An 18,022-nucleotide genomic window follows, 5' to 3' on the forward strand; every position below is an offset into this window, starting at 1 on the left:
GCAACTAGAGGTGGGCAAAAAACGTTGGCCCATCCGGCGATGCTCACATTCCACAACTTAATACGAAAAAGTTGACTAACATGAACTGGTAACATAGGCTGAAAAGTAAGACCAACAGAATAGTAATTCCTAGGTTAATTAAGTGTGCAAAATTTGTGAACTTTTTTATTCTGGCAAGAATAAAAATGCAACATATTATTTAAATCAAGCTATATTGCAGAACTTTATGGCTCAAATATATCTGATATCTTAGAGCATGGATCACAAACATTCATGTGCAAGCATCGCAAATGTTCATGTCAACAAATGGAATTTGGCATTTATTACAGGAGTATGAAAGTAGCTAAGCATTTTCAGGGTTCTACTGGGCCTTAGACGGCACCAGGGGTATTTGCATAATTTTCTCTCCTCCTTTGACAAATGAAATAATATTAGAAACAGGTCACTTGACTGATTCTGAGCAAGATGAGATTATGTTCAGAGGAAACAAACATAAGAATAACAGATAATGCTCTGAAATATCTGATCCAAGAATATTGACATGGTAAATGCAAGGATGTTTCTTCTTCAAGAATGAGGGGATACATTGTAAAATTTAGGAGTGTTCCATTTAAGGCCAAAATGAGGAGAAAACAATAAAGCTAATATTAATTTTTTTCAGAGAGTTATTTCTGTTTCAAATTCTCTTCCCAGAAGACCAGTGGAGACGGCCTCATTAAACTTATTCAAAATCCGGTTTGACAGGTTGTTTAGATTAACATGGTAGTCAGTTATGATCTTACTCGATGTTGAAGAAAACTACAGAGCTGAATGATTCAATTCCACTCCTAACTGCATTCTTGTACAGTGCTAAATTTAATTCCAACCACGGCTTCCCCAAACTATCAAATTTCCATTAATAAACTTTGCTGCAAGCCTACCGCTGTTCTTTGCACTACAGCATAAGATTTGGGATTGCATTCCTTTGAGATTCTATCACCTTCATTGGCAATTAATGTTGAACACCAGTTTGACAGTATCACATACTCCCTGTAGATTCTGCACTGCTTTTCTCTAGGAAGAGTGTTGGTGAAGTTAATGATCACACACAATACTAAGTTGTGGTCCAACAGGTGTATTTAAAAGTACAAGCTTTTGAAGCGCTGCCCTTTCGTCAGGTAGCTAGCAGAATAGCAATTTAGAGCAAAAGATCATGGTGTCATACAACTGACATCATGTCTTGTATAAACCTAATTGCGTTTAAGTCTTTAATCACTTAGAATGGGGATGCAAGTTTCAATTGATACATATGTAAATCTCAGAACTTCTTTCAAGTCACAGTCCTGAAATAACTTAAGGTTTTATATTTTAAAAAAGTGGCATCTCAACTCAGATAATGCATTAGAGTCTGACATTAGAGTCTGTCTGTATCCCAACATTGACTCAATCTCATTTTATTTCCAAAGAAAGAATCTATGAAATGTCACATGGACCGACTGCCCACAGATTGTGTGCTCTTAGAATAAAGTAGAATGTATCTGCAAATGCAAATTCACCCCACAGATATGTGTGTGTGTGTGTGTGTGTGTGTGTGTGTGTGTGTGTGTGTCTGTGGGTGTGTGTCTGTGGGTGTGTGTCTGTGGGTGTGTGTCTGTGGGTGTGTGTCTGTGGGTGTGTGTCTGTGGGTGTGTGTCTGTGGGTGTGTGTCTGTGGGTGTGTGTCTGTGGGTGTGTGTCTGTGGGTGTGTGTCTGTGGGTGTGTGTGAGAGCAGAGAGAGAGAGAGTGAGACAGAGTGAGAGAGAGAGAGTCTGTGTGTGAGTGGGGGGTAGGGAGAGAGTGTGTGCACACGTGCGTGAGTGTGATACAGTATATGCCTGAGAGAGAGAGCATGGATATAAGTGTATATATGCGCATGTGTGTTGGTGTGTGTGCGCGTGAATGTGCGTGTGCACACAGTGTATATATGTAGTGGGGTCATCTACTTGTTAATCTGAATTCTGATTAGTTATGAGATGACAACCTCCAGGAACATCCAGGATCCAAGAAACACTCAAACACCCAAATGCTCTGCAGTGAATCCACCTGCTTCATATTTTGCTCTTTTAAGCCAATACCTAATCACTTTTCACAAAGTTCTTTTTGGATCTGGTCTCTCAATCCTTTCTGTCAGTATATCAGGAGCTCCTCTCCCCTCTGCTAATTATCTATCTATCCTATCCAATGTGCAGCCAGAAGTCATGGTGCCCATTGGCACCAATGACACAGGTAGGAAGAGGGGTGGGGAGGTCATTCAGGAACTCAGGGAGTTAGGATGGAAGCTAAAAGCTAGGACGGACAGAGTCGTCATCTCTGGGTTGTTGGCAGTGACAGTGAGGCAAGGAAGAGGGAGAGAGTGCAGTTGAACACGTGGCTGCAAGGATGGTGTAGGAGGGAGGGCTTCAGGTATTTGGACAATTGGACTGCATTCTGGGGAAGATGGGACCTGTACAAGCAGGACGGGTTGCACCTGAACCAGAAGGGCACCAATATCCTGGGAGTTAGGTTTGCTGCCACTCTTTGGGGGGGGTTTAAACTAATTTGGCAGGGGGATGGGATCCAGACTTGTAGTCCAGCAAGTAGGTTAGCTGTTTTTCAGGATGCCCAAGAATTAGGGAGGCTGTGGAGAAGGTAGCACTGACAGGGAATACTTGCGGACACAGAGATGGGCTCAAGTGTGTATACTTCAACGCAAGGAGGATCAGAAATAAGGTGGGTGAACTTAAGGCATGGATTGGTACTTGGGACTACGATGTTGTGGCCATCACAGAAACGTGGATAGAAGAGGGACAGGAATGATTGTTGGAGGTTCCTGGTTACAGCTGTTTCAGTAAGATTAGGGGGGGGTGGCATTGCTAATTAGAAATGGTATAACGGCTACAGAAAGGCAGATCAAGGGGGATCTGCCTTTGGAGGTAGTATGGGCTGAAGTCAGAAATAGGAAAGGAGCAGTCACCTTGTTGGGTGTTTACTATAGGCCCCCCAATAGCAGCAGAGATGTGGAGAAACAGATTGGGAAACAGATTTTGGAAAGGTGCAGAAGTCACAGGGTAGTAGTCATGGGCGATTTCAACTTCCCAAATATTGATTAGAAGCTTTGTCGATCAAGTAGATTGGACGGGGCGGTGTTTGTGCAGTGTGTCCAGGAAGCTTTTCTAACTCAGTACGTAGATTGTCCGACCAGAGGGAAGACCATATTGGATTTGGTACTCGGTAACGAACCGGGACAAGTGATGGGCTTGTTAGTGGGTGAGCATTTTGATGATGGTGACCACAATTCTGACTTTCACCTTGGTTATGGAAAGAGATAGGTGTGTGCAACAGGGTAGGTTTTACAATTGGAGGAAGGGTAAATACGATGCTGTAAGATAGGATCTGAGGAGCATAAGTTGGGAGCATAGGCTGCCAGGGAAGGATGTGGTGGAAATGTGGAACTTTTTCAAGGAACAGATACGACGTGTCCTTGATATGTATGTACCCGTCAGGCAGGAAAGAAATGATCGTGTGAGGGAACCTTGGTTGACGAGGGAGGTTGAATGTCTAGTAAAGAGGAAGAAGGAGGCTTACATAAGGTTGAGGAAACAAGGTTCAGACAGAGCATTGGAGGGATACAGGATAGCCAGAAGGGAGCTGAAGAAAGGGATTAGGAGAGCTAAAAGAGGGCAGGAAAAATCTTTGGCGGGTAGGTTCAAGGATAACCCCAAGGCCTTTTATGCGTATGTGAGAAACATGAGAATGATGAGAACAAGGGTAGGTCCGATCAAGGACAGTAGTGGGAGACTGTGTATTGAGTCGGAAGAGATAGGAGAGAGGTCTTGAATGAGTACTTTTCTTCAGTATTTACAAATGAGAGGGACCGTATTGTTGAAGAGGAGAGTGTGAAACGGACTGGTAAGCTAGAGGAGATACTTTTTAGGAAGGAAGATGTGTTGGGCATTTTGAAAAACTTGAGGATAGACAAGTCCACCGGGCCTGACGGGATATATCCTGGGATTATGTGCGAAGCAAGAGAGAAAATTGCAGAGCTGTTGGCAATGATCTTTTCATCTTCACTGTCAGCGGGGGTGGTACCAGGGGACTGGAGAGTGGCGAATGTTGTGCCCCTGTTCAAAAAAGGGAATAGGGATAACCCCAGAAATTACAGGCCAGTTAGTCTTACTTCAGTGGTAGGCAAAGTAATGGAAAGGGTACTGAGGGATAGGATTTATGAATATCTGGAAAGACACTGTTTGATTAGGGACAGCCAGCACGGATTTGTGAGGGGTAGGTCTTGCCTTACAAGTCTTATTGAATTCTTCGAGGAGGTGACCAAGCATGTGGATGAGGGTAGAGCAGTGGATGTAGTGTACATGGATTTTAGTAAGGCATTTGATAAGGTTCCCCATGGTAGGCTTATGCGAAAAGTCAGGAGGCATGGAATAGTTGGAAGGTTGGCCAGTTGGATAGAGAAATGGCTAACCGGTCGAAGTCAGAGAGTGGTGGTAGGTGGTAAATATTCAGCCTGGAGCCCAGTTACAAGTGGAGTTCCGCAGGGATCAGTTCTGGGTCCTGTGCTGTTTGTAATGTTTATTAATGACTAGGAAGAGGGAGTCGAAGGGTGGGTCAGTAAATTTGCAGACGATACAAAGATTGGTGGAGTTGTGGATAGTGAGGAGGGCTGTTTGTCAACTGCAAAGGGACTTAGATATGATGCAGAGCTGGGCTGAGGAGTGGCAGATGGAGTTCAAACCTGTCAAGTGTGAGATTGTCCATTTTGGAAGGACAAAGAAGAATGCGGAATACAGTGTTAACGGTAGGGTTCTTAGTAAGGTGGAGGAGCAGAGGGATCTTGGCGTCTATGTTCATAGCTCTTTGAAAGTTGCCACTCAGGTGGATAGAGCTTGTAAGAAGGCCTATGGTGTATTAGCATTCATTAGCAGAGGGATTGAATTCAAGAGTCGTGAGGTGATGTTGCAGCTGTACAGGACCTTGGTAAGGCCACATTTGGAGTACTGTATGCAGTTCTGGTCGCCTCACTTTAGGAAAGATGTGGAAGCTTTGAAGAGGGTGCAGAGGAGATTTACCAGGATGTTGCCTGGAATGGAGAATAGGTCGTACGAGGATAGGTTGAGTGTGCTAGGCCTTTTCTCATTGGAACGGCGAAGGACGAGGGGTGACTTGAGAGAGGTTTATAAGATGATCAGGGAATAGATAGAGTAGACAGTCAGAGACTGTCCCTGGGTACAACAGAGTGTTACAAGGGGACATAAATTTAAGGGTGGAAGGTATTGGGGGGGGGGGGGGGATGTCAGGGATAGGTTCTTTACCCAGAGTGTGGTGGGGGCATGGAATGCGCTGCCTGTAGGAGTGGCAGAGTCAGAATCATTCGTGACCTTTAAGCGGCAATTGGATAGGTACATGGATGGGTGCTTAAGCTAGGACAAATGTTCGGCACAACATCGTGGGCCGAAGGGCCTGTTCTGTACTGTATTGTTCTATGTTCAAAACTGCATAGCAGTGTTCAAATTACATCAAAAATTCTCTCAACCTTTCTGCTAAAAGAGCAGGCCCAGTTTCAAGTCTTCCATCATAACAGAGATCCCATCCTCACCTCTCAACTGTGCTGTCCTTCTTGCAACGCTTCAGACTCGTCCTGGGCTTATCTAGCATTTGCTGCGACTCCTCAGCCTCTGACTGGATTGTCAATCCATTCTCACTTCCAGATGACCGATGGGATTCCTTGCTTCTAGAGTCTGCTCTCTAAAATAAAAAAACAATATTAATTGTAGAAGTGACAAAGTCTTGCTTGTCCTTAGACTGTGCCAAGTTAACGAATTAACTTTTACTTATAGCAGCTTGTATTTATATTATACCTTTACAGGAGTAAAACGTTGCATCACAGGAGTCTTACAAATAATCAAGCCAATGCTCTGAGGACACAAGTTTAAATCCCACTATCGTGGCTGGTGAAATTAAACACAATTCATAAAATCTGAATGTGAAAGTTATTTGTTACGGTATCAGTGAGGGTGGCTGTCATAGATTATTACAAAGACCCATCTGGTTCACGTGTATTCTTCAATGACTATGATTGAAAATTAGATGCCCTTGTCTGACCTACAGGCAACTCAAGATTCACAGCAACATGGCTAACTCTCAAGTACTCTCAAAAATAACCTAGCAAACCACAAAGTTGCATCAAACCATGGTAAAGTCTGATAAAAGGAATTAAATTAGACAAGAACAATCCTTCCTGCCTGCTCCTGGCCCATATCCCCATTTTCCATTCATACAGTTATCCAAATGTCTTTTAAACATTGTACTTGTACTCACATCCACTACTTTCTCAGGAAGTTCAATTCATATACAATTCACCTCTGTAAAAAAAATTGCCCTGATGTCTTTTTTAAATCTGTCCTCTCACCTTAAAAATGTGCCCCAATGTCTCGAAATCCCCCATCCTACGAAAAAGGCAACTACAATTAAATCCACATCCCTCATTAAATTTGTGAGTGGCACGGTGGCACAGTGGTTAGCACTGCTGCCTCACAGCGCCAGAGACCCGGGTTCAATTCCCGACTCAGGCGACTGACTGTGTGGAGTTTGCACATTCTCCCAGTGTCTGCGGGGGTTTCCTCCCACAGTCCAAAGATGTGCAGTTCAGGTGAATTGGCCATGCTAAATTGCCCGTGGTGTTAGATAAAGGGAAGAATGGGTGGGTTGCGCTTCGGCGGGTTGGTGTGGACTTCTTGGGCCGAAGGGCCTGTTTCCACACTGTATGTAATCTAAATTATAAACTTCTATAAGGCCACCTCCCAATTTCCTATGCTCCAGTGAAAAAGGTTCCAGCCTTTCCAGCATTTCTTCATAACTCAAACCTTCCATACCTGGCAACATCCTGGTAAATCTCTTCTGAGCCCTCTCCAGCTTAATAATATCCTTTCTATAAGTGGGTCACTGGACACTGGACACTGTATTCCAGAAAGAGCCTCACCAACATCTTGTACAACCTCAACATGACTTCACTTTCTTTTATTGGTCACAGTGCAGGAGTTGGGAGGTCATGTTGTGGCTGTACAGGACATTGGTTAGGCCATTGTTGGAATATTGCATACAATTCTAGTCTCCTTCCTATCGGAAAGATGTTGTGAAACTTGAAAGGATTCAGAAAAGATTTACAAGGATGTTGCCAGGGTTGGAGGATTTGAGCAGTAGGGAGAGAGTGAACAGGCTGGGGCTGTTTTCCCTGGAGCAGAGGTCGAGGGGTGACCTTATAAAGGTTTACAAAATCACGAGGGGCATGGATAGGGTAAATAGGCAAATTCTTTTCTCTGGGGTCAGGGAATCCAGAACTAGAGGGCATAGGTTTAAGGTGAGAGGGGAAAGATATAAAAGACACCTAAGGGGTAACTTTTTCCACATAGAGGGTGGTACATGTATGGAATGAGCTGCCAGAGGAAGTGGTGGAGGTTGGTACAATTGAAACATTTAAGAGGCATTTGGATGGGTATATGACTCGGAAGGGTTTGGAGGGATATGGGCTTAGTGCTGGCAGGTGGGACGAGATTGGGTTGGGATACTGGTCAGCATGGATGGGTTGGACCAAAGGGTCTGTTTCCATGCTGTACATCTCTATGACTCTATTCAAAGGACTGAGCAATGAAGTCAAACATGCCAACATCTTTTTTTAAATATATATTTTTATTGAAAAATAGAATTTTTTTAATGTTACAACAAATACAAAACAATACAATTCAAAACAGTACAAAGAAAGCACAAAAAACAAAACTACACTCATGTACAAATGCATAAATCTATATTTTAAAAACCCAACTAAAGAAATAACTAATAACCAACTAATAAATAATAATACTAATAAAGCTCAGCTCGACTGTCGAGAGCACTAGTTTACAGATATTCTTGCATTCGCAGTTTCCCTCTATATGGGTATTAGACTCAAAGCACAATTGTTATAGCTATATAAAAGCCCTTATTAGTCTGTGCCCAAGTAGTCCAAAAAGGGCCGCCACATCTTGGAGAAGTTCAGTTTTATGGTGCACCATACTTGTAAGGAAGTCCAAAGGCATGTGCTCCATAACTATCTTATGCCAGCCTGAAACCCAAGGATTTTCAGACACCCAACCTAGCAGAATATTCTTTCTTGTGCAGAAATTAAGAATATTGAAAAGTTTTTTCCTGTGCACATCTGAAGGGAATACACTGGGCAGACCAAGAAGAGGAGAAACGAGGTCCATCTCCACCTGTTCCCTCTGTTGCACCTACCACGGCGCTCCAGTATGCCCGGGGCCTGCAGCAGGACCAGAGACAGAGGCAACGAGTGAGAGTGCCTGCATTCAATTTGCACTTGGGACACGTTGAAAATACTCCTGCTTTAAATTTTGAAAAACAATCTGGAGTCAAGTGAACCCTGTGGAGAATCTTCAGCCGTAAAGCATGGGTTCTATTGCAAATTGAGATCTTTCTCATGTCCTCCCAAATACCCTCCTATGTCTGAGGAGATCTCAACACCCAACTCTCTCTCTCCCACACCCTACAAAGCCGTTTGGCCTCGTCCTATGGGACCACTCCCCAACAGGTGATAAAGGGTGCTGACAAAGTGTGTTCTTAGCACTAAGGACTGTGTCAGATCTATAGGGATCAGTTAAAAGTGTAGTACTTTTTTGAATGAAATCCCCAATTTGGAAAAAACGAAAGAGGTGCCTGCTAGGTGACTCGTATTTCCAAGCTAACTGGTTAAAAGACATCCTTGTGTCACCCTCAAACACATCATCTAGGCAAGACAGACACCTAGCTGCCCACAGTTTAAACCCAGAGTTCATCATCCCCAGATGAAAACCTGGCATGCCAAATATAGGTGTAAGAAATTGTGTTTTGGGGTACTGTCTTCACTCTGCATGCCCTCCATGCTTTAACAGTATTAATAATATATTGGGTTGTGGCAATATTCCTTAACTGTCATCATTTTGTGCAGGAACAGCAAACTAGTAAGGGGGCACCTTGTCTGAGAACTTTCAATATCTAACCATATTGAAAGAGGGTCCCCACAGACCCAGTCACTCATATAAGATAAAAGTGAGCCTACTTGATAGTTTTTAATGTCCAGGAGATCTACTCTCCCAGTCTGTGAGGCATTTGCAATTTAATTAGCTTAATAAGGGGCCGCTTACAATGCCAAATAAAGGAGCTGAACCAGCCGTTCACAATCCAACCTAACCAGGAAACCAGAAGCGCCTCCCATCTTCAAAGGTCTTGTTTGATTTTGTCAAATAAATGGACAAAATTAGCTTTATACAGCCGATCAAAAACAGGAGTAACGGATATACCTAAATAGAGAAACCACCCCCCCCTCCACCCTTGACTACTTAAAAGGGAATTGAGATTCACCCTCAAAGCCTGGTATTTTCATAAGACCACCCATTGGCATAGCCTCCGAATTTGTAAAGTTGATCTCGTAACCCAAAAAAGGTGCCAAACAAATTGATACATTGTATCAGACAAGGCACCAAAACTGCTGGGTTTGACAAAAAGTTGAGGACATCGTCCGTGTACAACAAAATCTCGTGTGATTTTGACCGTGCTTCTGAAGCCAGTATGTTAAGATCCTTATGAATGACTTCTGCCAGCAGCTCAATCACCAATGTAAAAAACAATGGCGAAAGGGCACAGCCCTGCTGACTACCCTTAAAGATATTAAAATTGCTTGATCACACACCATTGGTGAGAACAATGGCAAGAGGGTCACTATAGAGAACCTGTACCCATCTTATAAAGGCTTTGCCCAAGCCAAACCGCTCTAGAATATAACAAAGGTACGGCTGCTTGACCCGGTCAAATCACCAATCCCTGTATGACATGCTTGAATCACATTAAGTAACCTCCTAACATTATTGGAAGATCTGCGGTCCTTTATAAAGCCCGTCTGGTCCTCTAATAATAGAAGGCAACAGTTTTCAGCCTTAACGCAAGAGTCTCAGGAAGGATTTTAAAAATCAACATTTAAAAGTGAAATGGGCCCATTGGAAACAGTCCTACAGGGCTTTCCTTTTTTTAAGAATAAGAAAAATATTGGCCTCTCTTAGAGAGGGAAGGAGATGATCGTGACTGTACGAATCATTAAATGTATTGAGCATTGGACCTGACAACACTCTTATAAATTCCTTTTAAAATTCACTGGAAAGTCCATCAGGACCAGGTGCCTTTCCCCTCTGAAGCTGCTTCACAATCTCCTGCATCTCTTGCTCTGATAAGTGCATTGAATAAAGGCTCTTGTTCAGGAGTCACACCTGGGTGCTCCAGATTCTTGAAAAAGTATTCCACCCTAGCCCACCCATCCTCATCTTATGTAATTTGGAGTAAAGTCTCCAAAAATGCCACATTAATCTTTTTAGAATCACAGGTTAGGTTTCCAGAACCTTCCCTGATCAACGTAATGGATTGGGGGTGGGGGCACTCTTTTTCCAGGGAAGATACGCTAAGTACTGTTTTGCAAATGTAAGCTCCTTCTTTGCTGTCTGCGTGAGCACGGAGTTCAATGTAGACCTAAATGCTGTGATCCTTTGTAGCTGAGCCTGTCAAAGTACACCTTCTCAGTTGACTTCAACTGTGTTTGAGTAGACGTGCGATCGGTAATATTACCATCTCTGATCATGCTCCAGTGTACTTGATGGTTAAGATTAGGGACACTGTAGCGGTTCCAAGACACTGGCAAATGGATTCCTTTATCCTTAAGGATAGTAAGTTTGTTAAGTATTTCTCCAACGAATTCAGGGCTTTCCTAGACATTAATTCAGGTTCGAACAGTAGCCTGTTCATCCTCTGGGAAACTACTAAAGCTTATGCCAGTAGTTTGCACATTCTCCCTGTGTCTGTGTGGGTTTCCTCTGGGTGCTCCAGTTTCCTCCCACAGTCCAAAGATGTGCAGGTCAGGTGAATTGGCCATGCTAAATTGCCCATAGCAATAAGCATTAGTCAGAGGGAAATGGGTCTGGGTTGGTTACTCTCCGGAGGGTCGGTGTGGGACTCGTTGGGTGGAAGGGCCTGTTTCCACACTATAGGTCATCTAATCTAATCTAATCTAATCATACGTACATATGAAAAAAAAGAAGTGAATAGTGAGCACCCCACCCATCCCCTGGTATAGCCTAACTTATATGTTAAAAGTAAATACCCTATCTGTCCCAGAGCATAATTTAACCCAAAATTATTACAAAAAAAAAAACAGGAAAAGAAAACCCCAACAAGACTTCTTTTCTTTTAAAAAAGGAATACAGATATACTCAAATAATGCTATTATCTGTACATATTAAATTGCTCAGACTAAGTTAGTTTGATCACAAAGTCTTATGCTTTTCTGGCGAGTCAAAATAAGTATACAGATCCATTAAAGGTACTCCAAAGCACTGCCATGATTTGGCAATGGTGGTGTTTGACTGGGGTGTACAAAGTTAAAAATTACAATACCAGGTTATAGTCCAATTGGTTTATTTGGAAGCACAAGCTTTGTCAACCACCTGAGCAGTGCTGCAAAAACTAGTGCTTCCAAATAAACTTGTTGGACTAAAATCTAGTGTTGTAAGATTTTTAACGAAGCACTGCCATGTACCTTAGAGAGTACTGGATCCCAAGCTCCCTCAAATCTTTTCTTGAAGCCATCATGTAATTTCTTTTCCAGATCACCGCCGCTGAACGATCCTGGAAAAACACGATCCTAGAGGCCTCATAAAATAAGGCCTTTGGATCCTTCCCCCTGGATTCTGGAAGCTTCCATGATTCTCTGCTTGTCACTATAATTATGGAACCACACCAGGGTAGGGCGAGGGCATTGGTCCAGACCTGGTCTCTATGCTGTGACCCGGTGAGCTCTCTCAAATCTTCATACTTCCCATTCCAACCTCCAAGTTAAGGAATTTCAGCAGTCAATCCTTAATAAATTCCACTGGTTGTTCACCTTCCTTCCCCTCTGGCAGACAAACCATCTGAATATTTTTCCTCTTGCCCCTGTTCTCAAGATCATCAACCTGATCATGCAAGTTACGGACCTGCGACTGCATGGCCTGAATCCTGTCGTTGGAGGAATCAGTCTCACCTTCCACCACAGTGATCCTGCGTTCAACCTCGTCCAACTCCCCCTCCCACCACCACCGCCGAGACCTCCCAGCCACTGTTCATGCTTCTACATCATAACAAAGATCGGGGCCAGCTTGTATTTGATCTACTTACCCAGCACCTTGCAAGATTTTGTGAGCTCCAAAACTAAGGCCTGGTAAGTAATCGAGTCAGAGGAGCCTGTAGGTTGGGCTGCAGCCGTGGGTGAAGCTTCTTCGGCATCCTCGGTAGTCAAAAACGCAGGTAAGTAATTTCTTATGACTTTCTAGGACTCTTAACTTTTTCAGGGTCTTAGATTACCACAATGACTTGTGTAGGGTGGGTTAGGACTCTGTCCTACCTGAGATGCGGTGCAGAGCTCAGCAAAGCATCGCCATCTTGGATCCCCCTCCAACACCTTTTTAACCACCATGTCAATATATGGTGCAAATTTCAACAAATTATGTACCTGAAACCCTAAGTACCACTGTTCTACAACACTACCAAGGCCCTACCGTTAATTGTTTAAGCCCTACCTTGCACTTATCCATGATTTGGAGGAGCCAGTGTTGGACTGGGGTGTATAAAGTTTAAAATCACACACACCAGGTTATAATCCAACAGGTTTATTTGGAAGCACTAGCTTTCAGAGCGCTGCTCCTTCATCAGGTGGCTGTCAGTGTCCGAGGTTACCACGATGACCTGGGTAGGGTGGTTTGGGATTCTGTTCTGCCTGCAATGCAGTGCGGAGCTCAGCAAAGCGATCTCAGCAACTACCTGATGAAGGAGCAGCACTCTGAAAGAGAGTGCTTCCAAATAAACCTGTTGGGCTATAACCTGGTGTTGTGTGATTTTTAACTTTATACTTATCCAGATTGTCAAGAAACGATTCTGGACAATTAAACAATTCATTGGAGGAGAAGGCCTCACAAATATTCAATCCTCAACAATTGGGGAGCCCAGCACGTCATTGCAAAGGATAAGGGTCAAGCATTTGCAACAACCTTTAGCCAGAAGTGCCAAGTGGAAGATACATCTCAGCCACCTCCAGAACTCCCAAGTATCACAGGTACCAGTCTGAAACCCATTTAATTCATGTATATCAAATGGTTAGAGGCACCAGATACTACAAAGGCTATGGGCCCTAATGACATTCCAGTAGTTGCACCGAAGACATGTGCTGCTCCAGAACTAGCTATACTTACAACGTTGTTGTCTCCCTGACAATGTGGAAAATTTTCCAGTTATGTCCCGAATACAAAAAATAGGACAATTCTAACCCAACCAATTACCACCCTATGAGTTATATGTGATTGCCAGTAAAGTGATGAAAAAGATAATCAGCAGTTTGATCAAGCAACACTTAATCAGCAATAATCTGCTCTCTGACACTTAGCTCCTGAACTCATTACAGCTTTGGTCTAAACATGGACAGCAGTTTAAGTCAAAAGTTAAAAGGGAGAGTGGGTTGTTCTTGATACAGAGATAGGGTTCATCTTAGTGTGGAATTAAGAATCACAATCAAAGCTGATATTAATGGGAATTGTTAATGGGAATTAACAGAACTAGTACAATCTGAAGGCCATTAAAAAGAGACTTGGGTGGAAGATTACATTGATTGGAACCTAAAAACTGAAGGGTACATCAACAAGGGATCACCAACAATCTGTCCTAGTTTACTTACGTCAATACAACGGTCAAGAAAGCACAACAACGTCTCTACTTCCTCAGGAAGCTGAAAAAATTCAGCATGTCCACAAGGACTCTTAGCAATTTTTGGAGAAGCACCAGAAAGGGCATTCTATCTGTTTGCATCACAGCACGACATGGCAACTACTCTTCTCAAGACTGCAAGAAATTACAGAGAGTCCTGTACACAGCCCAGTCAGTCAAGCAAAAACAGCCTTCTATCCATTGATTCCATCTATATTTTCCACTACCTCAGGAGATATAATCCTCTCCCACCTTTTCCACCTCTTCTATTGTGCAGAAGATCGTGCTTGAATACACAAATAGATTCAAGAACAGCTTCTTCCCTGCTGTTATCAGACGTTTGAACAGACTTCTTAGATGTTAATTCAGCGGCTGTAACACTGTATTCTGCACTTTACACGCTATGGTGGATGCTAGGAAATTGTTTCCGTTAGGCGAGGAGACTAGGACCCGTGGACACAGCATTAGAATTAGAGGGGGTAAATTCAGAACAGAAATGCGGAGACATTTCTTCAGCCAATGTGGTGGGCCTGTGGAATTCATTGCTGCAGAGTGCAGTGGAGGCCGGGACGCTAAATGTCTTCAAGGCAGAAATTGATAAATTCTTGATGTCACAAGGAATTAAGGGCTACGGGGAGAATGCGGGTAAGTGGAGTTGAAATGCCCATCAGCCATGATTGAATGGTGGAGCGGACTCGATGGGCCGAATGGCCTTACTTCCACTCCTATGCCTTATGGTCTTACACCCTGATGCACTTTGTATGGTATGGTATGATCTGCCTATATTAGCATGCAGAGCACCACTTTTCACTGTATTTTAGTACATGACAACAATAAACCAATTTACAGAGCATTTAGAATAAAGGACAGGAATACAGCACAGGAACAGCTGCTTGACCCACCAAGTCTGCACCGACACATGACACCTTTCTAAACTTCTTTTATTCATTCGTCAGATACGGGCATTGCAAACTGGCCAGTGTTTATTGTCTCTTGACAAGGTGGCAATGAGTTGCCTTCTTGAACTGCTGCAGTCCACCTGCTTTGAGGGGGGAATTCCAGGATTTTGACCCAGAACAGTGAAGGACCAGCAATATACTTCAAAGTCAGGATGGTGAGTTGCTTGGAAGAAAACTTACAGGTCATGGTGTTCCCATGAATCTACTGTCCTTGTCCTTTCAGATGGAAGTGGTTGTGTGTTTGGAAGGTGCTGCCTAGTAAGGTGGATAAACTCAGAGCATTGATGAGCACATGGGAATATGATAATTGTTACAATCACTGGCAGTTCAACATTCCAGGGTATAGATGAAGGGGGTTGAGAGAGAGGTGGGACATTGCATTTTTGATAAAAGAGACCATCACTGCAATAATGAGGGAGAACATCCTAGAAGGTTCTTCAATAAGGCCATCTGGGTAGAGCTTTGAAATAAAAACAGTGATTACTTAACTGGGATTAGAAGACAAGCCTCTCAACAGTTGGGGGGGGGGGGGGGGGGGGGGGGATAGATAAGTACACTTATCAGAGAGGTGTGAGAGGAATAGGGTTACAATAGTAGGGGATTTCAACTTTGCAAATGTTATCTGCGATTGCCTTATTGTAGAAATATTAGACGGGACAGAATTTTTAAAGTGCATCCAGTAGAAGTTTTTTGTGCCAATAGGTGACTAGTCCTACTAGAGACGGGACTGTGGTAGACCTAATGCTAGGGAAAGAAGTCAATCGAGTGGTTGAAGTTTCAGTTGGTGAGCATTTTGGCATGGTGACCATAACTCTAAGTTTTAAAGTCATTATTAAAAGGGATAAAGGTTGTGCAGAAGTTAAGTATCTAAATTTGGGGAAGACCAATTTCAATATTATTAGATGGGATCAAATAGAGTCACAGGTAGATAGGGCAGTGAAGATGGCTTTTGGCGCACAGGACACTGAGTATAAAAGAAGGAAGGCTATGTTGCAGTTATACAGGACATTGGTGAGGCCCCACTTGTGTTCAGTTTTGATCACCTTGTTATAGGAAAGATGTTATTAAACTAGAAAGAGTGCAGAAGAAATTTACAAGCATGTTGCCTGGACTCAAAGGACTGAGTCATAGGGAGAGGTTAGACAAGGTAGGACTTTTTTCTTTAGAGCAGTAGAGACTGAGGAGCTACCTGATAGAACAGTATAAGATCAGGAGAAGCATGGATAGGGTGAATGCACTCAGTCTTTTTCCCAAGGTAGGGGAATCAAGGACTAGAGGGCATCAGTTTAAGGTTAGAGGGAAAGTATGAAAGGGAACCGGAGGGGCAACTTTTTTCTTTAAACACAGAGGGTGGTATGGGTATGGAATAAGCTGCCAGTGGAAGTGGTTGAGAGGCAGGTACATTAACAATATTTAAAAGGCATTTGGATAAATACATGGATAGGAAAGGATTTGAATGATATGGGCCAAGTACAGGGAAATGGGGTTAACACGGACGGATATTTTGATCAGCATGGACAAGTTTAGGCCAAAGGGCCTGTCTCTGTGCTGTACAGAGACAGGTTGGGAGAAGCAGCCTGCAGGTAAGTCTATATTTTGAAAGTGGGAGCCTTTTAAAAGTTGTATAGTGAGAGTTCAGGGCCAGCATGTTCCTCTAAGAATGAAGGGCAAGTGCAACCAGTCCAGGGAACCCTGGATGTCCAGGGATACTGAGATTTTGATAAAGAGTAGGAACTGTATGTTAAGTAGAGAGCATAAAGAACAGGGGAGGCCCTTCAGGAGTATAGAGAGTATGGGGGGGGGGGTGGGGGGGGGGGGGGGGGGGGGGGGGAAGGGGGTGCTTAAAAAATTAGGAAGGCAAAGAGAGGCACAAATTACATTTGGCAGATAGAATTAAAGAAAATCCTGAAGCATTATATATGGAAATTAGGAGCAAGAGGATTACCAGGGAAAGACTTTACAGCCCAAAGGGGGCAATCGGTGCATGGTGCAAGAGGACAAGGGTGAGGTTTTAAATGAATATTTCACATTTGTACTTACAAAGAGCTGGAGATTTCAGTTGGAATGGTGAGGTTCAGAGATCATGTTAAGATTAGTTAAGGAGGCATGGTGACAGTGGTTAGTAGTGCTGCCTCACAGCACCAGGTACCAGAGTTTGATTCTAGCCCTAGGTGTGTGTGTGTGTGTGTGTGTGTGTGTGTGTGTGTGTGTGTGTGTGTGTGTGTGTGTGTGTGTGTGTGTGTGTGTGTGTGTGTGTGTGTGTGTGTGTGTGTGTGTGTGTGTGTTTCTGGTTTCCTCCCACAGTCCAAAGATGTGTAGGATAGGTGGATTAGCTATGGGAAATGTGGGATTACGGGATAGCTGGTGGGTTGCTCTTCAGAGAGTCAGGGTGGACTCGATGGGCCAAATGGCCTCTGCCTGCACCGCCAGGATTCTATGATTTTAGGTGATGTTAGATGTATAAGTGCACATAAATGTGCATAAATCGCCAGGGCATGATGAGAAGGTATCTCAGGTTGCCATGGGAGGAAAGGATGCATAAAAAACATGCTAATAGATAAAACGAAGGAATATCCAAAAGGCATTTTATAATATATTTGGTGGAAGAGATGACGAGGGGGAAGAGTAGGGCTGATTTGGAACCAAATGGGCAAAATGTAACCGAAATCAGGGAAGAGAACTGTGATATACTTGAGCAAATCACAAATGGGGGAACGGGTGGACGATAACTATTGGAAATAATTCTGACGTACAGAATTAATCTCCACTTGGCTAGGCAAGGATCAATAGAGAATAGTTCGGCGTTATTTTGTCGGGGAAGATTATGTCTGACAGGGTGAGAATCATAGAATCCCCTACAGTGTGGAAGCAAGCCATATGGACCATCCACACTAACCCTCCAAAAAGCATTCCACCCAGACTCAGCCCCTTACCCTGTCTCTATAATCCTGCGTTTCCTCTGGCCAATACACCTAACCTGCACATTTTTGGACAATAGAAGGAAAAGGAACATCTGGAGGAAACCCACGCAGTCACGGGAAGAACATACAAACTCCTCACAGCTAATCACGGATTGGCTCTGTGAAGCAGCAGTGCTAACCACTGAGCCACCATGCCATCCCAGCAGGTTTGGTTGAGTTTTCTGAGGAGGTGACTAGATGTAGGTTATTCAGTAGATGTGGTCTACTAGACTTCAGTAAGACTTTTGACAAAGTCTTGTATGGCAAACTGGTCAAGAAAATCCCATGGGA

At 43.5% G+C, this 18,022-nt stretch overlaps 1 protein-coding gene across 2 annotated transcripts in view; it reads right to left on the reverse strand.

Moving 5' to 3' along the window:
* LOC140458195 (lysine-specific demethylase 7B-like) overlaps positions 1-18,022 on the reverse strand; it is a 99,266-nt gene that overhangs the window by 21,804 nt on the left and 59,440 nt on the right. For both annotated transcript variants that reach the window (XM_072552433.1, XM_072552434.1), the window contains exon 16: positions 5,606-5,754. In XM_072552433.1, coding sequence (XP_072408534.1) covers positions 5,606-5,754 — 149 coding nt within the window. The remainder of the gene's footprint in view (positions 1-5,605; positions 5,755-18,022) is intronic.

Source organism: Chiloscyllium punctatum, chromosome 32, assembly GCF_047496795.1.
Source record: "Chiloscyllium punctatum isolate Juve2018m chromosome 32, sChiPun1.3, whole genome shotgun sequence".
Taxonomy (NCBI): domain Eukaryota; kingdom Metazoa; phylum Chordata; class Chondrichthyes; order Orectolobiformes; family Hemiscylliidae; genus Chiloscyllium; species Chiloscyllium punctatum.